Raw genomic sequence first — 24,783 nt, 5'->3', positions numbered from 1 at the left:
GTTCGTAAACCGCACTGAAGCTGTACTGGCCCATTCAACAACCAAAAACAAAGAAATAGTGGTTGCTGGTGACTTCAATGTAGATTTCCTTAAAGACTCTCCCAATACAAACTTATTTGAGTTAGTAACACTATCATTCAACTTAATTCCCACTGTAAAGTTCCCCACTAGGATAGCCAATTGCTCACAAATAGACATTGATAATATCTTTATAGAAAAGTCCAATGAACAAAATTATATTACAAAAACCACAGCCAATGGCTCTCAGACCATGACATGCAGCTCCTTCTGTTAAATGTTAATACTGAACAGGATATATAATATGTTACATCTGAGCTCAAGAGGGTAATCAATAAGCCAAAAATTGATTATTTTAGGACACTCCTCAGAGACATTCACTGGACTGATGTTTACAGTGCTCATGGCATGAATGTAAAATATAACACTTTTGCTAATAAAGTGTTTACCTTATTCAAACGCTCTTTTCCCCCAAAACTTACCAAAGTTAGAGCAAAGTCTACAAAGAAGCCATAGATTACTCAAGGAATAGGGGTATATTGTAAAACAAAAAGAAAACTATATCTGTCAATCCAAAACAGTTCCAATATTGATGCTATAGCACATTACAAGAAATACTGCAAAATATTAAAGACTGTAATATGGACATCAAAGCAAATGTATTATAAGGAAAAGATAGTCATATCATATAAAATAAAGACAATATGGGATATAGTGAAGGAAGAGACTGGTGGAACCAGACATGAAGAGGAACAAATAGCATTAAGAGTAAATGATACATTGGTGACAGATGTGTATAGTGTCTCAGAACTTTTCAAGAAACATTTTATAACTATAACTGAAAAGATGGGGTTGTCAGGTTCGGTAGATGCTGCTATGGAATACCTCAGACCAAAAATTCAAGTAACTTCCATAATATGAATTTGGCCCTCAGTACCCCAACAGATATAATGTCCATCATAAAATCTTTAAAATCAAAAACATCTAGTGGGTATGATGAAATATCAACTAAGTTAATTAAAAAATGTGATTCTGAGCTAGGTAACATATTAAGCTATCTGTGTAACCAGTCATTTATCAGTGGAATATTTCCTGAATGGTTGAAATATGCTGAAGTTAAGCCACTGTTTAAGAAGAGAGTTAAAGAAATAGCATCAAATTTCTGTCCAATTTCACTGTTGCCAGCATTCTCAAAAATTTTAGAAAAAGTAATGTACAATCGGCTTTATGACCATCTTATCTCAAATAATATACTGTCAAAGTCACAGTTAGAATTTCTAAAGGATTCTGATATTGAGAAGGCTATCTACACTTACAGTGAAAACGTGCTTAATTCATTAGACAAAAAATTGGACTGGTATATTTTATGATCTGTTAAAGGCATTTAACTGTGTAAATCACAATATCCTTTTATGTAAATTAGAATATTATAGTGTAACAGGAAATGTCGCAAAATGGTTCAAATCTTATATGTCTGGCAGGTAACAAAGGATGTTATTAGGAAAGAGACATGTATCAAGCTATCAGGCATCATCCAACTGGAAACTAATTACATGTGGGGCCGCTACTTTTTCTTGTGTATATCAATGGCCTTTCATCAGTAACATTACCAGATGCCAAGTTTGTTTTGTTTGCCGATGATACAAACATTGCAATAAATAGCAAATCAATTGTAGTCTTAGAAAGATCAGCAAATAAAATATTTGTGGACATTAATCACTGGTTCCTAGCCAATTCTTTGTCACTAGACTTTGAAAAAACAAACTACATGCAGTTCAGAACTTGTAAGAGGTGTCCCACGAGTATATGCCTAACATACGATGACAAGCAGATAGAAGAAGTGGAGAATGTTAAATTCTTGGGCTTACAGCTTGGTAATAAATTCAACTGGGAAGTGTCTTAACAAATCTCTATTTGCAATGTGAATTGTATCAGATATTGGGGATGTAAAAATGAAAAAGCTGGCATACTATGCTTACTTTCATTCCATGTCATATGGGATTATTGTTTGGTAATTCATCAAGTCAAGCTGAAGTTTTCCGGGCACAAAAACGTGCAGTAAGAGTTATATGTGGTGTGAACTAAAGAACATCCTGCAGAAGCCTGTTTAGGTAACTAGGGATACTAACTACTGCTTATCAATATATTTATTCCTTAATGAAATTTGGCATTGAAAATATATCACTTTTTCAAAACAACAGCTCAATTCATGGAATCAGTATGAGAAATACGAATAATCTACACAAGGATTTAAAGTCATTTAGTCTTGTACAAAAAGGTGTGCATTATTCAGGAACAAACATTTTCAATACCTTGCAAGCAACCATAAAAAGCTTAAAAACCAATTAAATTCAGTTTAAGAGAAGCCTAAAGGATTTATTGATGGCCAACTCCTTCTACTCCATTGATGAATTTCTCAGTAGAACTAACTGATTTGTGTGAATTTTTGGATATAGTAAGTCGGTAATTTCCCAACCCCCACAAAAAAAAGTTGAGATCTAATCTATCTAATCTCTGTGTGATATTATAACTTCTGCACAATTTCAGTGCAGTAATGTGTTCATTTTGTGTGTGTGTGTGTGTGTGTGTGTGTGTGTGTGTGTGTGTGTGTGTGTGTGTGTGTGTACAATCTAACTTTTGCACCATTTCAGTGCAGTAATGTGTAAAATCTAACTTTTGCACCATTTCAGTGCAGTAATGTGTTCATTGTACATAAGTATTATAGTAGTTGTATTGCACATTTATTACCTTATAAACAAATAAAAAAACTTTTTTTATTTTAGATTCAGTGCATTAGTATTTGTAAAATGGCTCTTTCATATAGTGTTCATTAAAAAATGATAATCATTCTGCTTGGGACCTGTGGAATGGTACATTAGCTCATTTGTTTTAGTTGTAAATATTTGTCATGTATTGTTGTTTTTCTGACATATTCTACATCCTGGAGGACCTCCTCACTACTGATCAATTGGAATGAAAGTAAATCTAATCTAATCTAATCTAAGCAGATGGAAGTGATCGAGAGGCAGCGTGGCTGTACCAAAACATGTACCCTCACACGCACCAACCACATCACACAACATTTCAAAACATTTTTGGGTGCTTGTGTGACCATGGGTCCCTTCAGACAGATGAACTCGCAGGGAGGCAGCAGACGGTGCACACACACCAGATTTGAAGAACTGGGTTCTACTAGATATTGAGACAAACCCTAGTACAAGCTCCAAATCTCGTGTATGCACTGTCTGCCGCCTCCCTGCATGTTCATCTGTCTGAAAGGGCACACGATAACACAAAAGCCCAAAAGGGCCTGAAATGTTGTGTGATGTCATTGGTGTCTCTCAGGGTACTTATTATGGTATAGCTCTGCTTCCTCTAGCTCATTTCCATCTGACTGGCCAAACACAGACATCACCTCTGCTTCCTTGTTCCTGACATGAATACCAGACCATTTTGCTGCTTACAGTATGCAGTAACAATCACACAGTCTACATTCACAAAGGTCAAATGGTTTAAATGGCTCTGAGCACTATGGGACTTAACATCTGAGGTCATTAGTCCCCTAGAATTTAGAACTACTTAAACCTAACTAATGTAAGGACATCACACACATCCATGCGCGAGGCAGGATTTGAACCTGCGACCACAGAGGTCACGTGGTTCCAGACTGAAGCACCTAGAACCGCTCGGCCACAGCGGCCGACCATAAACAAGGAACACACAAAGTGGGATCAGAAGGTCTGTCATTTGGCAACAACGCATTTCTAGACTCATGTTCATAGGACCTTTTTTGCTTCCATTTCCACTCAGGAATCTCTCCCTACTGTTTATCAGTTTTATTAATTTTCACCCGGTATAAATACAGATGTAAGAACCTGATGTGAATTATGAAATTCCATAATGCTTTGTAATTCTGTTAGTTAGATTCTACTATTTGGCACAAACTCTAAGACTACTATTGTTTGGTTTATGAAAAATGTTTTAGGTTAATAATCTAGAAAAGTACATGGAACTTTATAATAAACATTACAAGGAAAGGGATATATTACTATTTTATTTATTTAATTAATTTTTTTGCATAGAGTCAACAAAAATGACATAGGGAGCACATTGTGCTTATGTGGGAGCGATCTAGGTGCTTGTAAAACAATAAACTGATAGCCCAGGTCGCAGGAATTCTTTTTATTCCATGATTACTGGTTTCGGCAAAACTAAAGCCGCCATCATTGCATCTTAGGACACACACAGGTTACAACATCAAGGCAAACAATGGTGATATTAAAAGTTGCCTATAACACGTAGGCCTTACAAAATTGTCGTAAGTAGCACCTAGGTGTCCAAGAGAGATGACATTATAAATATTTAATATATAAATACACTCCTGGAAATTGAAATAAGAACATCGTGAATTCATTGTCCCAGGAAGGGGAAACTTTATTGACACATGATCACATGATCACATGATCACACTGACAGAACCACATGCACATAGACACAGGCAACAGAGCATGCACAATGTTGGCACTAGTACAGTGTATATCCACCTTTCGCAGCAATGCAGGCTGCTATTCTCCCATGGAGATGATCGTAGAGATGCTGGATGTAGTCCTGTGGAACGGCTTGCCATGCCATTTCCACCTGGCGCCTCAGTTGGACCAGCGTTCGTGCTGGACGTGCAGACCGCATGAGACGACACTTCATCCAGTCCCAAACATGCTCAATGGGGGAGAAATCCGGAGATCTTGCTGGCCAGGGTAGTTGACTTACACCTTCTAGAGCACGTTGGGTGGCACGGGATACATGCGGACGTGCATTGTCCTGTTGGAACAGCAAGTTCCCTTGCCGGTCTAGGAATGGTAGAATGATGGGTTCGATGACGGTTTAGATGTACCGTGCACTATTCAGTGTCCCCTCGACGATCACCAGAGGTGTACGGCCAGTGTAGGAGATCGCTCCCCACACCATGATGCCGGGTGTTGGCCCTGTGTGCCTCGGTCCTGATTGTGGCACTCACCTGCACGGCGCCAAACACGCATACGACCATCATTGGCACCAAGGCAGAAGCGACTCTCATCGCTGAAGACGACACGTCTCCATTCATCCCTCCATTCATGCCTGTCGCGACATCACTGGAGGCGGGCTGCACGATGTTGGGGCGTGAGCGGAAGTCGGCCTAACGGTGTGCGGGACCATAGCCCAGCTTCATGGAGACGGTTGCGAATGGTCCTCGCCGATACCCCAAGAGCAACAGTGTGCCTAATTTGCTGGGAAGTGGCGGTGCGGTCCCCTACGGCACTGCGTAGGATCCTACGGTCTTGGCGTGCATCCGTGCGTCGCTGCGGTCCGGTCCCAGGTCGACGGGCACCTGCACCTTCCGCCGACCACTGGCGACAACATCGATGTACTGTGGAGACCTCACGTGCCACGTGTTGAGCAATTCAGCGGTACGTCTACCCGGCCTCCCGCATGCCCACTATACGCCCTCGCTCAAAGTCCGTCAACTGCACATACGGTTCACATCCACGCTGTCGCGGCATGCTACCACTGTTAAAGACTGCGATGGAGCTCCGTATGCCACGGCAAACTGGCTGACACTGACGGCGGCGGTGCACAAATGCTGCACAGCTAGCGCCATTCGACGGCCAACACCGCGGTTCCTGGTGTGTCCGCTGTGCCGTGCGTGTGATCATTGCTTGTACAGCCCTCTCGCAGTGTCCGGAGCAAGTATGGTGGGTCTGACACGCCGGTGTCAATGTGTTCTTTTTTCCATTTCCAGGAGTGTATTTTAATATAAATATTTAAAAAAACATTTATAATGTCATCTCTCTTGGACGCCTATGTGCTTCTTATGACAATTTTGTAAGGCCTGCGTGTTATAGGCAACTATTAATATCACCATGGTTTGCCTTGATGTTATAACCTGTATATGTCCTAAGATCCAACGATGGCGGCTTTAGTTTCGCCAAAACTGGTAATCATGGAATAAAAAGAATTCCTGTGACCTTGGCTACCAGTTTATTGTTTTACAAAAATGATGACTATTGCAAATACCAGTGTTGTTTACATAATTATGAAGATGGTAGTAAAATACAAACAAAACAAATAGTTGATATAAATTAGCAAACCTATAATACAATCACACAAAGGAAATGTAGTGTCACAGAAGTAGATAGACAACTAAAATATTTCTAATTTCTAATACAAACTATAAGATCACATGTTTTCAACTTAGAATTCAGACAGAGAGTACAAACATTTCTTTGCCAGGAATAATTTGAGTTTCGTTTTAAAGATATTTCCATCATAGGCACATAAGTCTTTTGGCAATTTGTTAAACCAAATTTGACCACTGACGTATGGGCCGTGATCTCTTATTTTTAACTTTATTCTTTGCCTAAAGTAACTATTTTTATTTATAGTGTTGTTGTCATGTATGTTATTACATCTTCTTGAAAACACACACACACACACACACACACACACACACACACACACACACACACACACACACACCACTGTCATCTCCGGCTACTTGGACTGGAGCAAATGCAGGACAGAACAGAAAGAACAGACATGGAGAAGAATAATGCTTTAGAGAATAGATTCCAGTCCAAGGTGCCACGGTAAGTAGCAATCTATCCTTTTCCTTATGTTATTAACATTCCAGTCTGGAGTTTCCATTTTTTGGACTGTATTATTATGAGGCTTCTGAAATCCCCTATTTATGAAGATGGCATCCATCTTGAAATAAATGTTATGATTCTAAATTAGTCAAAATCTTTATTACTGACTGTTTCATTAATTGGAGGTGTCATCTGATTTAGAAAAAATACAGCAATGAAATTATATTGCCAAAGTTCAGAATCTTGCACTCTTTAAAAAAATTCTCTCTTAAGTTAATTAATTTCAGATAATTCTATATATGTTCTCAGGAAGTTAGGAGTGTCTGTCTGCTTTTGAAAGAGTGGCACACTACCTCCTCTACTGCTTGTTTGCTCACAATGTTGGTTTCATTTCAACTATCTTTATCTTTTAATTTCTAATGCTTTCAGTAAAACTAATTGCAGTGTTGCAATCAGAAGCATAGATATAAACAAGTGCAAAAGTGAATTTGTGTGATAGCAGCTTCATACATTCCTGTACAGAAGATACATTGTGTGTGCACCTGTATAGCAAATTCAGCATGAAAAAGCAAAAACAATTTTTTATTCTTGGGAGCAGAAAACATAACAGATGGGTTAAACCCCAAATTGCTATGTCTCACACTCCGACATATTTCCAGATCCACTTTTCTGTTTTCACCAAAGGATTCTTTGAGTTCATTGTTAATTTATACTACTTTACATTTGCCATATTGATTACACATTATTTCCACCTTATTATAGCTGATTTTCAGGCCCACTTTCAAATATATTCTTTTAAGTTTTTCCATTTTTGAAATTTATTTGCAAAAGGTAAAATGTTGTCAGTGATCATATGTACATGCAATACATACTCATTCTTTAGTTTTTCAGTTGAAAAGTCTGAAATCTTTCCTTACGACTGCTGAGAATATTTTGGTGATATAGAAAATTCTTGTCAAATTCCTTTCATTTCTAAATTTCTTGCTGACATGATGAATAATGGAAGGTAGTTTTCACTTATTATTCTTCAGTATACTCACATAGGCTGATGCCTTACTTTCAACGGCTGCTAGCATATATTTTGTTTAAAGTGAGTCAAAATAATTCACAAAATCTGTAAATCTCAAACAAAGTGATAAATCAAGTTCATTGTTCTGCTTTACAATTTCACACATAACTTTCAAGTAGATATTGCGCTATTTATTACTGTTGTGATTTTCAGTCCAAAAGCTGGTTTGATACAAATCTCCATGCTAGTCTATCCTGTTCAAGTGGTTTCATCTGTGTGTAACTAATGCAGTCCACATCCAATGGAACCTGTAGCAGTTATGTCTGCTTTTTTTTCCCTTCATTGACTGTCCTTGGTGTTGATGTCCTGTATTGCTACACTGGCTGAAAAATGGGGTTTGTAATTCTGACACTGACTACTGTAATTAATGTAGCAGACACGTGTACAGTTGTGTTTCACCGTTCTTTAATTTCACTGTTCACAACCGCCCAATAATACAGTTATTTGGCCAGTGCACTATTGTTTAACTTTCGATAAGCCTCATTAACAGTTTGCAGGCGAACCTCCACATACTGCTACAATAGTTTACTACTGAACATCTACAAGCGGTAAAACCCTAACCACAAAGTTCACAGTTCTTTCAGAATAATCAGGTATATATGGAACAGACACTGTTATTGCTTTATCACACAGCCTATTGGTGTAACACTTATTTCACTGTTAAGTTAATGCATTGTCGTCATTCTAACAAACACAGGTTCCTCGTCTAAAACTCGGTCGTGGACTGACTGCCTCACGACCAAAAAACTGGCCCTCATATATCCTCACAATAATAGGTGCTGAAACTACACATTGTTTGAAGTTTAATATACAGGAATTACAATTAAAACTTAACTCATTAAATTAAGTGACTACATAGAAAAATTCTGTCTTTTTAACAATTTCTTCTACTACAAGGATTAGGGCGAATTATTTGTTTAAATGATAAAATTAACATATATAGTTACACAAACAGTACTTTTGACAAAACTGTTAATTACTTTGGAATTAATTAAGGGCTGGCTTTGCTGACATGTTTCCGATAGATATTTTAAGATTACTAGCATTTCGTCTGCCAAATATTTAAAATTAATACATAATTTATATTTGTTTATAAGTCAACTATAGAATTTAAGTTATGAAACAATTACTGATTTCGCCCTATAATGAAAGATACTAACTAGGAATAGTCAAAAAAATTGGGAAATCAATTACATACACAAAATTAGATCTGGTTAAATTCTTTAAAACAGATGGCCAACGTTTATCTTTTATGAAAATGCTGATTATATTCATATATGTTAATGGTAAATTGTTAAAAGTGAAAAAATTAATTTAAGGAGGCAAATGGCAAGACAAGAGGGGAATTAAAATATCCCAGCTTGCTTCGTCACAAACCTGGTTACTGCATTTGAGCTTCAGTTTCCCCCTACAGTGTTTATCAAGCACACTTCTCTCCATCACCATTACTTCCTACGGTCAGCGTGTTCCTTTCCTAGATTAAAATCCAATGTCTTCTATATGTAGGTGCTACTGATGTTACCTGAGTCTTCTATCACTTCTTCATAAAACGGCTTCATAATTACAAATTCAAAGCACAATATTTTGTATGTTCTACAGTATTTAATATGTAATTGGATGCTGATTTTATTGAATATCTTGTACATTATGGAGAATACATTATGGAGAAGAGGCTGATTAGCTCCCAGCACACATACAACAGATTAGTTGCAAGTTTCTCTTGTACTACTTTTCCTCCAGCTTTAAACACTTCCATTGAAATGCTAACATATCCAGGTATCGTCCTTTCTTCACACCTTTAGTGGCTTTATACATCACACCTGACATTATTTCAGGAATTCCACTATTATGAATATCTCTCTCTCTCTCTCTCTCTCTCTCTCTCTCTCTCTCTCTCTCTCTCTCATTAATCTCATGAACTACACTACATGAATGTTTAAGGAAATCTTGCAATAGCTGTACAATTTTCTCTTGTTACTAAGCAGTCTGCAAGTTTACAGATAAAATTTATAGTTTACTACATATAAATTAATATTTTTTCTTCATACTTTGTTTATCCCATCAAATTTTCAGTGTAACTTCTCACAACAACCTGCAGTAATATCAAAAGAGTGTTGCTTAATTCAACACAGTCTACCAACTTATTGTTAGTTACAAACTGTCCCATTCTTTTTTATAGCTGCTTTGTTCCCTTTGTTTTCTTTCGTAGCTTCTACATGCTCTTGTGTTTATATAAGTATCTTTGTTAAATAATTACCCTTTTGTTCAATAATTTAATAGATAAACATTTCTATTCTTAAACATTCTAATCATCTATATTATTGCTCACATTATGCAATAAGCATTTTCTTCTAGCTTTGCATCTACTGCTACCCTGCTTCTTTCAAGTCTGTGATAATTTGCAGTGTGGGAGTGTTTAGCAACGTCATATCCTGTACAATTTATTTACTGTTTGATAAAGTATATTCAATATCATTTTTATTTGCATTTGCTCCTTGCCAAACCCATTCTCTATTAGTTTTCTTCTTAAAGAACGTGTTAAGGGCAATCAAGTTGTTAGTCTTGGCAAATTCTACTACTGTAAACACTCTGTCCTCGTATCATACCCCAAGGTTCTCATAAAAGAATTGCTCTTTACATTTTGTCTTACTTTCCCATTATGCCTTATCATCATCTTGTAGTAGAATTTGCTGTCACTTATCAATTTATGTACATATCTGTGGAGGTGTTTGTTTTGCCTCACTGGAATTTAAGCACATTGGTGCATACATTTGAATGATTTCCACAGGACACGTTTTTTGCTTGTGTATCGCATGGATCGTGTTATTCTGTGAGAGCTCCCCTGAATAAATGTGATACAGTTTTGAATTTTTTTGTTTGCAATGAAGCCTGCACATGAATGTCCTCGTTTTGTTACTCCATAATAAAAAACACATCCCAATTTCAATTCAATTTGGCCTTTCTTTATCTTTCCACATTTCTGGTAATCCTTATGTCTCCTCACTTGATCCTATGCAACCTCACTTTCAGCTCAACTAGCCTGACTTCAAATTCTAGAGTTCTATGTTTCTTTTAAATAAAAATAGGAGAAGGTGTTGGTGTCTAACGTTCTTGCTTCTATCTATTTAGCCAAACTTTATGCAGCAGGGAGCAGATATTTAGGTAACTAAGTATGCCCATTGGCTGTTTGCTGAGATCATTACTCCAAATATAATTTTAACCAGGCCAGAGAGTTGATGTCTCTGGAAGTTTCATATGGCAGATGGGTCTTCAGCAATGCTAGCCATGACAGACTAGCTTGTCGGGGCTTGAAGAGTTGGAGAAATAGTGAATAGTGCTAAACCTCAGCAGAAGTCACTTACCACTTCCCTGCAGTGTTCACTAGGTACTCCCCACAACTACTGCATCATACGCATCCCTCTTGAGGTTTGTGTGAGGACACGGCAAAAATCAGACGGTCCTGGACTTTTGTGGATTTCTACCATTACAAAATGGCCTCTGCTCACTTACCAGATAGATGCATGTGTACATATCTGCCCCACCCTACAACAATGCCAAAGCAAAAGCACTGTATGAAGCACAGCCAACATCACAAGGCCAGCACTGTGGAAGAGCTTACTATACATGCAATTGAATTAAATAGCACTTTAGAAGACGTACAAGTACTGGAGGTACATATATTTTTATATTATCTTGAGCTTGTAATACAGCTGTGCTGGCAGTATCTATAGAACTACCTTCCCCACCTGTAGTGATGGCTCTCTCCTCAATGGAGTGAGGTGCATAGCATATTAAAACTGTGGATTTTACCCTTTGCAATATTCCAAATCAATTCTAAGGGGTTTGGCTTGAATGTTATGGATGCAGTTGGAGAGGAAAATCTGTCTTCTCACCAAATTTTGTCAATAAATTAACCAGGAGAAACTTGGTGCTTCTTGAAAATTGTCAAAAGTTTCACTTCCCTTAAGTAGGGTTTATAGTGTGTGATTAATGGCCAGCCAAGACTGTGTTTTACATTGTAAAAAATTTAAAAAAAGGATGGTTTATTCTCCTAATTGTTGTGATATGGAGCATCATCAAAAATAAATATGGTTCTAGGAGGTAAAACTGTACATTTTTTTCTATTCATTTCCAAATGACAGTTCTGGTTTGCTTTTTGAATCGTATATTAAAAGTGAACCTGGAACAAAACCTATCACCACCTTCAAGTACAAAATTAACTGTTGATCGGCACTATTGTCTGACAACACTCTTCACTTGGCTAGTATTTATTCATTACATAATTTGAATGAATCTATTTTCATTTTTTCATAAAAAAGATTTTATCATTTATATTCTCTCATTTCCATATGGTGACTTGTTTATTCTGCCAGCTGTTCGCACAATATCACATACACAGCAAAATTTTCTTCAGAGTTTCCATGTTAGCCTACAATTCCCATTCTCTGCAATAAAAGCTGTTAGGTATTCACAAATATTGGTGCATTGTAACACATTTACCCACATCATCATTGGAACACTTACTGCGTGCAATTTGTTGTTTTTTCTTCTCCTTCTTTTTCCTTTTCTCCTCATACTCCTGCTGCTGCTTTGATGAAGATGCTTGACACCCACTTTGGTTAGTATTGTGTTCTTCCTTTCATAAATTATGTTAATCTTTTCATAAATTACTTATCTTTGACTTTCTCAATTTGACTTTTTCCTTCCACATAACATCACCTTCTGCGTCAGCACAATTGATCTTTCCTTTCCTTAACATTAATTTGTGCCAACCTAAAAGGATATTTCCTGTGATTGCTTTCCATGCTTACAGTACGAGGTAACAACACACACTAGTTTGTACTGGAATATGGGAGTACTCATGTGACAAAGTTAGTCCCCCCTCCCCAAAAGCTGGATGTAATGTTTGTTTTGTCAAGTAAGAGTTACTTGTTTCGGCCATGTTTGTCAGTAAATATAATGATAACAATTATAAGACAGTGTGTGTGTGTGTGTGTGTGTGTGTGTGTGTGTGTGTGTGTGTGTGTGTGTGCGCGCGCGAGAGAGAGTGTATACCTGCCCTTTTTTCCCCTTAAGGTAAGTCTTTCCGCTCCCAGGATTGGAATGACTCCTTACCCTCTCCCTTAAAACCCACATCCTTTTGTCTTTCCCTCTCCTTCCCTCTTTCCTGAAGAAGCAACCATTGGTTGCGAAAGTTTGAATTTTGTGTGCATGTTTGTTTGTTTGTGTGTCTATCGACCTGCCAGCGCTTCTGATTGGTAAGTCACATCATCTTTGTTTTTAGATATACAATATTAAGAAACATTGACAAGAGATTTCAGTACATGAATGCCATTTTCTTTCATACGAGTTTATTCATAAAAAGCCTAGCATGCACTGACATATAAAATCCATGGATCCTGTACGCAAAATGTATCAAAATTCTAATTAAACATTAATGTTTCTGAGCCAATGATCCTGAATCAACCTTATTGCTGTTCAAACCAACAATTTTACATCTCTGCCAAACACGGAATGAAACTGCATTGCTATCTATGATAAATGCCTCACTGAAAGTTCTATGATAACTGACTTCCTTCTGTTCCTGTGTATAATACGGCTATATTAATACATTTCTTGGGTACAATACATCAAGTATTTTTCTAATAAAAATACTGTACTGTGTATACGAATTGCTTTACATCAATTATCAATAGAAATGTTTGTCATCTATTACATTATCTAGATGGAGAACCTCATAATAGTTGTTTTGATGCATAACTGATATGTGGAATTCTTCATTTCATGACTCAGTTGAGGTTCATACACCATAAGAAAATAGATGATGAAATTGTAAAGCATATACCAACAACTGAAAATCATATTCTTCCTGCTACTGGGACAGCAAAAGTTTGGAAAAGAATCAATAACACTAGAAAACAAAGGCAGATGGTAAAACAACAAATGCATACTCATCAGAAGATCATGAAGGAAGGAAGGAAGGAAGTTTAGGGCTTAGGCTGTCGACATTGAGGTAATTGGAGGCGGGAAAAGCACAATTTAAATCAATAACTATGAAACAGAGTAGTACAGACTCCTAAATCAGTTCAGGAACAAAAACAGATGGCAAGATTGTGTAAGCCTTGTTTTGATTCATCCCAGTCTACCTTACTGAAACTGAGCATTTATACTACATTTAATATTACATATAACAACTCAATTCCTGTATGGAACAGTAAACAACTGTGAGGAAAGGCTACGTTTTTCCTGTAGTTTGTTGTTTGTTTTGTTTTTCTGTAGGGCACAAAAATAACTGGTGTCATATGCACCCAAAGACAAAACTATAGTACTCGAAGACGGAGACGAGTGAAAAAACAACTATACATCAGTCCCAATTGACATAAGAGAAGACAGCTAAAAACAGGGATGTGGAGAAAGAGCTAAGAAAGACACCATACAGAAACGGAGCTACAAAATTAAAAATTAAATGACCTTCACCACATTGCTTTAGCGGATAAAAAGTAAAACATGGTGAACAGCCCACATGTCATTTGCTAAAACGGCTGATAACTTGGACGCCAAACCCAAGCAGGAACATAAACAGTTAAAAAAATGGGCACTCTGTAAGGAAGTGACAGACAGTTAAAACTTAGGCGCATTGTGTACAAAGTGGTGGGGTAGCACCACTTATCAAATGATGATGGCTAAAAAGATAGTGTCCAATATGCAGCCTAGTTAAAATGCCCTCTTCCCGGTGGGAGGGCCAAGAGTAGGTCATCCAAGCCTCTGGGAGAGGCTTAATAAGCCGGAGCTTGTTCCCATGATGGAAGGACCATTGGCGACGCCAAAGGGACACCACCTCCTGACAGACGGCAACATAGAGATCATCAGAGGGAATACAGGAACTATCAAGCTGAGGTACGAGGACTGCAACCTTGGCAGCAGCATCAGCAGCCTCATTTACTGGCAGACCAACATGACCAGAAACCCACATAATATCACAGTGGTTCCACCAAGAGTGAGCAAGTGACAGTTTTCCTGGAATCGTTGCACAAAGGGATGGGTGGTGTACAGTGCACATAGGGTGCTGAGTGAGTCTCAGCAGAGGACACAATTGAAAAATCTGTGTCGCCGGATGTACTCCATGGCCTAATACAGGGCGAAGGTCTCGGTCATGAATACTGAGCAGTGTGCCCGAAGCCGGTATCAAAAGACACTGGTACCAATGACGAAGGCACATCCGACCCCACAATCAGTCCGAAAGCCATCAGTGTACACAAAGGTATTATCGCGAAGTTCCACACAAAGGTTGTGAAACTGAAGGCGACAAAGTGAAGCTGGAGTAGGGTCCTTAGGAAGCAAATGAAGGCCAAGGTTCGTGACACCAAGGTGGTAAAGGGTTCACAACCCCCAGGAAAGTTCCAGGTAGGGTGAAGTTAAGTTGCCGTAGCAAGTGCCAAAAGCAGACTCCAGGATGTAAAAGAGAAGAGGGGCGGGCCCTGTACTGGCGATGAAAGGAATAATCAAACGAGGAGGCACAGGATGGGTGGCCATGCATGACAGACAAACGGCATGCATACCTGCTGAGGAGAAAGTCATGGCAGTAGGGCAGTGGTAGTTCAGCAGCTTCAGCATACAGACTCTCAACCAGGCTAGTGTAAAAGGCGCCAGTGGCCAAACTAATAACAAGATGGCGGATAGTGTTGTGACGGCGTAAGTGGGACGGATGTGCAAAGGTATAAACAAAAGACCCACAGTCAAGTTTCAAATGGACAAGGGTCCGGCACAAACGGAGGAGGGTGGCCCAATCAGCACCCTAGGAAGTAGCGTTGAGGGCACTTAGGACACTGGGGAACCACGTACAGCAAGCTACAAGGTAAGACACATGGGATAACCAAGAGAGCTGCCTATCAAGCATGAGCCAAGTAATTTCGTAGTTTCAATGAATGGAAGGGTAACAGGTCCAAGATGTAGAGATGGTGGGAGAAACTATTTGCACTGCCAGAAATTCATACAGATGGTTTTATCAGTGGCAAAATGAAAGCCACTGTCAATGCTCCAGGAGTAAAGATAATCACGACACCGCTGAAGACGCTGCTCAGTGAGACAGGTCCATGGAGAAGTGCAATAGGTGTGCAAAATCTTCAACAAAAAGGGAGCCGGAGATTGTGCATTTGTTAGTAATTGCGAGACTTGAACCATCATACCAGCCGGGCATGAATTATACGTTCCATCACCTTGCAGATGGAGCTGGTGAGAGAGATGGGGCAGTAGCTAGAAGGAAGATTTTTGTCCTTACCTGTCTTACATATGGGTATGACAGTGGCTTCATACCAAAGTCTGGGAACTGTGTCCTCTGCCCAGATGTGGTTGTATGTGTTAAGCAGAAAGTGCTTGCCCACAAGAGAAAGGTGCTGCAACATCTAAATGTGGACAGTGGTCCTAGGGCAGAGGATCGGGATAAAATGAGAGCATGATCGATCTCCCTCATAGTAAAGGCATTGTAGCACTCACGATTCTGAGAAGAGAAAGATATCGCGTGAGCCTCCTCTGCTCATTTCTGATGGAGGGAGGCAGGGTGATAGCTCGAAACTTCCCCAAAATGGCAGCTCAAGGTGTTGGAGATAGCAATAGGGTCCACAATAACACTGTTTGCTACTGTCAGGCCGGAAATTGGTGAATGGATCTTAGTCCCAGAGAGCCATTGGAAGTTGGCCCATATGACAGAGAAAGGCGTGGAACTGTTAAAAGAACTAGTGAATGAAATCCAGCTAACTGTTTTGCTGTTTCGAAGAACACAAAGATACTTTGCATGCATCTGTTTACAATTAATACAGTTTGCCATCATAGGATGACGGTTAAAAATGCGGAGAGCATGTCTATGAGCATGAATTGCATTGCAGCATGCCTCAGTCCACCAAGGGACGGGGACACAATGTGGTATAGAGGAAGTGTGAAAAAAGGAATGTTCTGCAGTAGTAAGGATAATGTTTGTGAGATATTCCACCTGGCCATCACGAGTGGGGAAATCTTGTTCTTCAAAGGTCGCTATGGAGGAGTAAAGCCACCAGTCATCCTTAGTAAGCTGCCATTTGGGTGTGCACGCGGGTGTGGCAGGAGTCAGCAAATGGACAGCACATGGGAAACGGTCACACGAGTAAGCGTCAGAAAGAACGGACCACTCAAGACAATGGGCAAAGTGGGCAGTGCAGGAGGCTAGGTCCAAATGGGAACAGGTGTGTGAGGAACTGGAAAGGAAAGTGGGTGCTCCGGTGTTAAGGCAGAAGAGGTTGAGTTGATTAAGAAGATCAGCCAAGAGGGCACCTCTCCGACATGTTCTGGGAGAAACCAAAGGGGATTATGCACATTAAAGTCAGTGAGTAGCAGAAATGGGGGAATTAGCTACCCAAGAAGCTGAAGGAAGTCTGCCCTGGTGACATCGAATGATGGAGGGACATAAATAGTACAGAGGGAAAAAGTCAGGTGGAGAAGGAAAAGGCGAACTGCAACAGTTTGAAGGTGGGTAGTCAGGGAGATGGGGTGACTATGAATGTCATTCCGTATCAGCAGTATGGCACCCCCCTGTGATGGAATGCCGACCTCAGGGGGAAGGTCAAAATGAACTGGGAAGAAATGTGAAAACTCAAAGCAGTCGTGAAGTCAAAATTTCGTTTCATGAAGGCAGAGTACAAGGGGATTCTGCGATGCTAAAAGCAGCCATAAATCCTCTTTGTAGGACCAAAGGCAGAGAATGTTCCATTGGAGGAGAGTCACAATTAGGAAGAGATGTAGAGGTGTCATCTCGGTGGCTGCCGAGTGACAGCCTGTGAAGAGTCGCTAGTACAGGGCACAGAAGGCGGAGGATCCTGCTCCATGGGGTCCACAGAAGCATCGGCCTACTTGTGCTGTGAGTCTGTGGAATCCAATGATGAAAAACAGTTGGCGGTGTGCACTGGCGACACAGAGGCCGGCCGGCCTAAGGTATCACGTGACAACACTGTCAAAGAGGATCTTCAACTCGCCGAAGGAGAAGACCGTTTGCCTTTGGTGGACTACTTCTATCCTTTCTGGTTTGAGAAAGGTTTGGGTGTTGTTTGGCTGGAGGGATGTCGCTTGAGTATTCCTTCTGTCCTTGCCGGCCTACTGGTTGTGTAGCTGATGGCTTTGCCTCTTGATACGAGAGTTTGATGGCTTGTTGCACACCTGGGTGAGGGGGTGGCGATGATACCTTGACACTGGGCGATTTCACAACCTGAGCTGAATTTGAGGTCACAGGTCTATGTGGCCACGTCCTTCATGGAGCTAGGGGGGACAAGAACAGAACTGTAAGTGCCAAATGGGAAAACTCAGGGTTTGCGACTAGCCAATAACTTGTGAGCTACTGGGTAAGGCACTTTTTCCTTTACCTGGATCTCTTGGACAGCCCGCTCGTCAAGATACATGGGAAAATCCCGAGAGGCAGCAGCATGGCCGCCATTGCAGTTGATACAGCTGGGAGGAGGAGGCAGACAATCACCCTCATGCACATCCCTACCACATGTTACCCATTTAGCAGGGTGTTGACAAGACATTCTAGTGTGGTTGATATGATGATACTGTGCATTGGGTTCAGAATTTGTGGTCGGACTGTGATAATTTCATAGCCTGCTTTGATCTTGGACAGAAGCACCTTTCTATCAAAGGTGAGAAAAAGAGTGTGGGTGGGCACTAAGGAGGAATCTACCTTTTTCATCACCTGATGGATGGCAATGACATTCCGAGCAGAGAGGTAAGATTGAACTTCAGCCTTGGTTGGACCACTGAACAGCCTAGTGTAAATAACACCATGGGAATAATTCAAAGGTCTATGGGCCTTGACACGAACAGGGTAGCCGTGGAGAAGAGAGGCAGCAAGCAGTTGTTGTCCATGAGAATCAGAAATAGTCCCCAAAAGCAAAGTGCCGTTCCGTAAACAAAAGCAGGATCTCACAGGGTCAGCAATTGCATCAACACCTTTCTGAATAATAAATGGATTTACCATGGCGAAGGACTGACTATCTTCAGTATGTGCATATGCCTCCGTAGTGTTACCACTTAGGACGCAGGAGGCCTGGGTTCGATTCCTGGCAGGGGAGTGGGTGTTGTGTAACCTTGGTCATCATTGACTTGCAAGTCGCCAATGTGGCGTAAGCTATAAAGGACATGCAATATGGCAGCTGATCTCCCCTGAATGGGGGCTCCCAGCCAACAATGCCATATGGTCATTTCATTATTCCCCCACCCCCCCTAATACGTGAGACTAGAAGGAACCATGGTGCAGTGGGAAGCCTCATTACATTTATGTTTCGTAGACATTGATTGTGAAGATTATTGGCTCATTGTGAAAAATCCCCCATGATTGCCTGTGTCTCCAATGGTGCTCCTACCAACTGGGGACTCCCTTCACAAGGGTGCGCACCTGCCTTAGTTGATTGTTCACACCTCAAGCCACACCTCACGAACACCCGACAGAGGAACCACTCAGCAATTTAGGAGGGTTTCAGCTCAGGCAAGCGCCTCTCCCTGGGCCTGACTTGTACCAGGGAGGTACATGCAAACCCTATCTGTCAACCCGGGGCTGGGTATTACGCATTACCCAGTCACCAGTTATGGTCAGACACAGGAGTCAGCCTTCAGGAGCACACAGGGAGGAAGAAGAATGAGAGGAACTTCAAACACCAAAGCAGAGGAACAAGAGAAGGGAAACAAAGAAAGGAAAAGGGAGCAAAAAACAGTGGTGTGACTGTTCTTACGTCAGTGACAGACAATGTGGAACATTCCCAATAACACCTCAGACATATTCCCCAAGGGAGGGGAAAAAGAATACCAAGAGGATATACATGCAGCATGGAAGGGAAAAGATGCTGCAAAGGCTGGTATCCTCTGGTAACCAAGAAAAAACCCGCCAAAGAGTGTTGACCCCCCTGGGGGATTTCCTGTAGTTGATTGGCACATGTGACACAAACATAAACAGCACAGAGATATCACCAACTTTCGAGTCATCACACTCTGTGTAGCTTAAATACATGCCCATACCAATTTTTGAGATATTACACTATCCAGCTTCAGCACATGCACAGTCACACAGGCAGACAAATGCATACACCTAGAGCAATGATATGGATGCTAAAAAGCAAAAAGGAGTTTCTGTGAATAGAAAAATTTAGTTTTCACCATAATTTCCACTGTGCTTGATCACTGATTCAGCAAGATTTAAAATTTATCATTTCTTGAGATAAAATTTGTTTTAACCCTTCATAATACACATTTACAGCACAGGTAAAGTCTTTGTTCCAATAAAACTGTTTTGAAGCCCAGTTTGTCATCTTAAAGGTTGATATATGAATAGATGTGAACTATTTTTTTGCTCACTGCTTTCATCATTCACTTCTGCTTCAACTAAATACATAAATGGTCATGTACTACTGTGCAACCAGTCACAGATTTATTCTTATCAAAACTGTCAACCATGTTGGTATAAGGTAAATCTCACAATGGTATCTTCATCACTTTTCTCACTATCTAAAAGGTTATCAGTTTACTTCTTTGGAGCACTTTCTGCTTAACCAGTCTTTGACTCTGACTGTGGTTTTGTGTCTAGTATGTAATAATATAATACAACTTTTCCAAACATGCTCTGCTAATAACAAAACACAGTGCCCATCACAAACTCATATTTTTCATATGCAGATCCTCATTCTCAGTTATATGTACCTATTCACAGGAGATATCCACCAGTTCAACAATATCAGGACTCTTAATGTGATGTGAAAATTACCGAATAATCAGTTTAATAAGCCACAGCTGCAAAATACTAACACAAATTATTTACAGACGAATGGAATAAACTGGTAGAGGCCGACCTCGGGGAAAATCAGTTTGGATTCCATAGAAATGTTGGAACACGTGAGGCAATACTGACCTTACGACTTATCTTAGAAGAAACATTAAGGAAAGGCAAACCTATGTTTCTAGAATTTGTAGACTTAGACAAATCTTTTGACAATGTTGACTGGAATACTCTCTTTCAAATTCTAAAGGTGGCAGGGATAAAATAAAGGCAGCGAAAAGCTATTTACAATTTGTACAGAAACCAGATGGCAGTTATAAGTCAAGGGACATGAAAGGGAAGCAGTGGTTGGGAAGGGAGTAAGACAGGGTTGTAGCCTCTCCCCGATGTTATTCAATCTGTATATTGAGCAAGCAGTAAAGGAAACAAAGACAAATTCGGAGTAGGTATTAAAATCCATGGAGAAGAAATAAAAACTTTAAGGTTCGCCGATGACATTGTAATTCTGTCAGAGACAGCAAAAGGACTTGGAAGAGCAGTTGAATGGAATGGACAGTGTCTTGAAAGGAGGATATAAGATGAACATCAACAAAAGCAAAACGAGGATAATGGAATGTAGTCGAATTAAGTCGGGTGATGCTGATGGAATTAGATTAGGAAATGAGACACTTAAAGTAGTAAAGGTGTTTTGCTATTTGGGGAGCAAAATAACTGATGATGATCGAAGTAGAGAGGATATAAAATGCAGACTGGCAATGGCAAGGAAAGCGTTTCTGAAGAAGAGAAATTTGTTAACATCGAGTATTGATTTAAGTGTCAGGAAGTCATTTCTGAAAGTATTTGTATGGAGTGTAGCCATGTATGGAAGTGAAACATGGAGGATAAATAGTTTGGACAAGAAGAGAATAGAAGCTTTCGAAATATGGTGCTACAGAAGAATGCTGAAGATTAGATGGGTAGATCAAGTAACTAATGAGGAGGTATTGAATAGGATTGGGGAGAAGAGAAGTTTGTGGCACAACTTGACCAGAAGAAGGGATCGGTTGGTAGGACATGTTCTGAGGCATCAAGGGATCACCAATTTAGCATAGGAGGGCAGCGTGGAGGGTAAAAATCGTAGAGGGATACCAAGAGATGAATACACTAGGCAGATTCAGAAGGATGTAGGTTGCAGTAGGTACTAGGAGATGAAGAAGCTTGCACAGGATAGAGTAGCATGGAAAGCTGCGTCAAACCAGTCTCAGGACTGAAGACCACAACAATAACAACAACAACAACAACATAGAGCAGCTAGAACCTTTTGCAACAATAGTGCTTGCTTGACCAAAACTGTAAAAAATGTCACTGTGAAACACCTATGAAACTGACTCTCTTCGTATTTGCACAGTGCTCTTTGTTTTGAATTAAAAATATTTCATCAATGCAGAATTCCTCTTCTTACCAATTTTTACAAGATATGCAAGTAAGGTAGCTGCCAATAAACAATTATACATTGCATCTCTTTCAAAGATTGGACAAAACCAATAAGTGTGTGACACTCGTCAACAGTACTGCTGATAAAAAATTTCATGCAATTTCGCATAAATTTAGCAAATTTTTAAATTCATCTTGGTTAAAAATTGAAAGGGAACATGAAGTATCTGACAATAACAAATGTTATATGTTCAAGAAAGTGAGTTTCCCTGGCAGAAGTTAATGGGAAGCGAAAGTAACAGACTAAGAAAGAAGTCATTCAGTTATTGAGGACTTTTGAAAAGATGATACTAGACATGTTTTTACAGTTTCTGAAAAATACAACAGGAACTACTCTTTAAACACCAAGGAATGGTAACATCTTTGTCATTATCACTGAACAAATATCTATGATCCCACAGAGAACAGCAAAACGTGCTTTCATCCTGTTCCTAAGAAGACTCTTGCCAAAATTATGTCAGTAAACATGCAACATCTTTTTAAACACTAACTGTCTACTGATACCACAGAGATATTTTAGATGTTACAGTACTATTTAATTTATCTATTTTCAGGGACCAGTACCTTTTCCGACCAGAAGAAGAATAAACAATAAAGTCAGCAGAGGATCAACACTTCACTGCATCTTCTAATTACTTGTTTTCATTATCTGATAAGAATAAGTAATTCACTATCAGTATGAAACTTTCATGCGCTGCCTATAATTCATTCTGTATGTCCAGAATGAACTTGGAAAGTAGGAAAGAGGTACTGACAGATTAAAGCTTTTAATTTGGACGACTCAGTTGGTAGTGCTTAAAGGAGAGCAGCTCAGTTCCATTTCCTGTTCAGAACAAAATTTTAGTAAGTAACCAAGTTTTGATTCTAAGTGTATTTGTGATATTATTGCATGAATGTTATGGGTGAAAAAATGTATGTGTCATGTGTGGCACTGTCAGTATGTAGTCATATTTCTTATCTTATACCATTAAGGAAAATCCCAAATGAAAGTTAAAAAAATGCTCACTACAGAGACGAAGTGTTGGGCAAGCACATTAAGTGACTACTGCTCCACTGCAGCATGTGCTACTCCACCCAGACTTGACTGAAACTCAAAAATTAAGTCTGGGCAAGTGCACATTATGACGAAGAAAAGAAGTTTTACAGTTGAACAGTGTTAATCACCACTCTAATATCCTTGCCCACTTCTCAGTACTTCCTCTGTGTCCTCTCTCCTCAAAATATTTTGTTTAGTCATTGTATCTTGCATCTAATCAGTTTCCTAACCATTATAATTTCAGTAAATGATTTTATTGTATAAGACAACATTTTTAAGTCCATTTTCCTTACAAAAATACCAACAAACATTTTTATGCAAATACAATCCAACCCACAAACATAAATAAATTACTTAGACTGCCGAGTTTCACCCGGAAGCTATTTTTCAGTGGGTGGGAAAGCTCAATTGCCTCAATCCAGCAAACGGTCTGTTTTATTCTCTAAAACACAAAAATATTTACAAATTGCACTATTCATAGGCAGTCACAAATAACTTTAAAATAAACAAAATATGAAGATCATTTACAAAAATACATTTAAAAAAAGAATGTTTCACAATGAACTTACAAAAAATAGTATTTTAAAAGATCTTTATCACACATCATAGAAAATTACAGATCTAGTTGACAATGATGGATAATTCATAACATTGTGTTATCTTCACTGAAGTGATGTTAATTTTCACTGTGCAAGTGCAAGTATTTACAGCTGCTATGAGTCCTCAGTTCTTGCTACAATGGTTTATAGCTTTTCTTGTCAGATTTGTCAATTACTTTGATCATGTGTGTCTGTGTTAGTTATTAAAGAAAAGGCAAAAACATAAAATCACATGTTTTATTTAGTCCTCCTTACCCAATATACTAATTGACATTAAAAATAATAAATTCATATTTCACATTTAAATCTCAGAGCTAGGTTCTACCTGATATATTTCCACCTTTGCCAGAAATGTATAGATGCACCAATTTATTCTAATAAAATGTCAATTTACATTGTATTATAAGCTAAATGTCAATAAAATATACGTACATGTCATGATTTCTGTGGGTTAGTTTCATTTTGGAATAAAGATCTTTACCCCACCTCGTTTATTATTTCTTTAATATACAGCCGAACATGTGTTATAAGTTTTTCTGCAAGTGTTAATTCAATATAAAGTGCAAACATTTCCAAAAAGCTGAATAAAATAAATTATTTCACAGGAATTTTAAATATGTACAAGCTTGTAATAATAATAATATTTGTTTATTCTCTGATAATTTTGTAGAATGATATAAACAAAACACTTTCTAAAGAAGTATACAATATACAATATGGTACACGAAAAGGAGAAAATTTCATATGGAAGCAAATGTTTGATTTAATATTGTATAAAAGCAATGAACATCTTATCCCCACCATCAGAATCCCCCCCCCCCCCCCCCACTCCCACACACACACGCACTATTTATCATGCCAATCAAAAGGCAAAATTCCTTTATTAACATCTGAAAATAAGACAATTTCAGCAAAAAGAAGTCAGTATTCAGGATTACAGTATTTTAATAGTATATACAAAGGAATAATACACAATGACTTATAACTGCATACTCTACCTACATCCAGCACAATTTTTGTGTCATGGTGGCATATCAAAACAAGACTAACACAAAAGCAGAACTAATGAACATATCTCTGCATGTGACAATGATATACGAATACACAAATATGTCAAGAAAAGGAATTCCTGATAAATAAGGAGACACTATCATCAAACATAATAACACAGCATACAT

General features: G+C 39.0%; 1 protein-coding gene across 1 annotated transcript in view; it reads left to right on the top strand.

Moving 5' to 3' along the window:
* The window catches only part of LOC126284783 (uncharacterized), a 466,230-nt gene extending 442,009 nt beyond the window's left edge, over positions 1-24,221 (top strand). Inside the window, exon 4 of the mRNA XM_049983948.1 lies at positions 22,525-24,221. Coding sequence (XP_049839905.1) covers positions 22,525-22,558 — 34 coding nt within the window. The 3' untranslated portion in view covers positions 22,559-24,221. The remainder of the gene's footprint in view (positions 1-22,524) is intronic.
* Positions 24,222-24,783: the final 562 nt, after the last annotated feature.

This window comes from Schistocerca gregaria, chromosome 8 (assembly GCF_023897955.1).
Source record: "Schistocerca gregaria isolate iqSchGreg1 chromosome 8, iqSchGreg1.2, whole genome shotgun sequence".
In the NCBI taxonomy this organism is placed as follows: domain Eukaryota; kingdom Metazoa; phylum Arthropoda; class Insecta; order Orthoptera; family Acrididae; genus Schistocerca; species Schistocerca gregaria.
The sequence above is the reverse complement of the archived record's forward strand: the minus strand, read 5'-3'. Positions and strand labels throughout refer to the sequence as shown.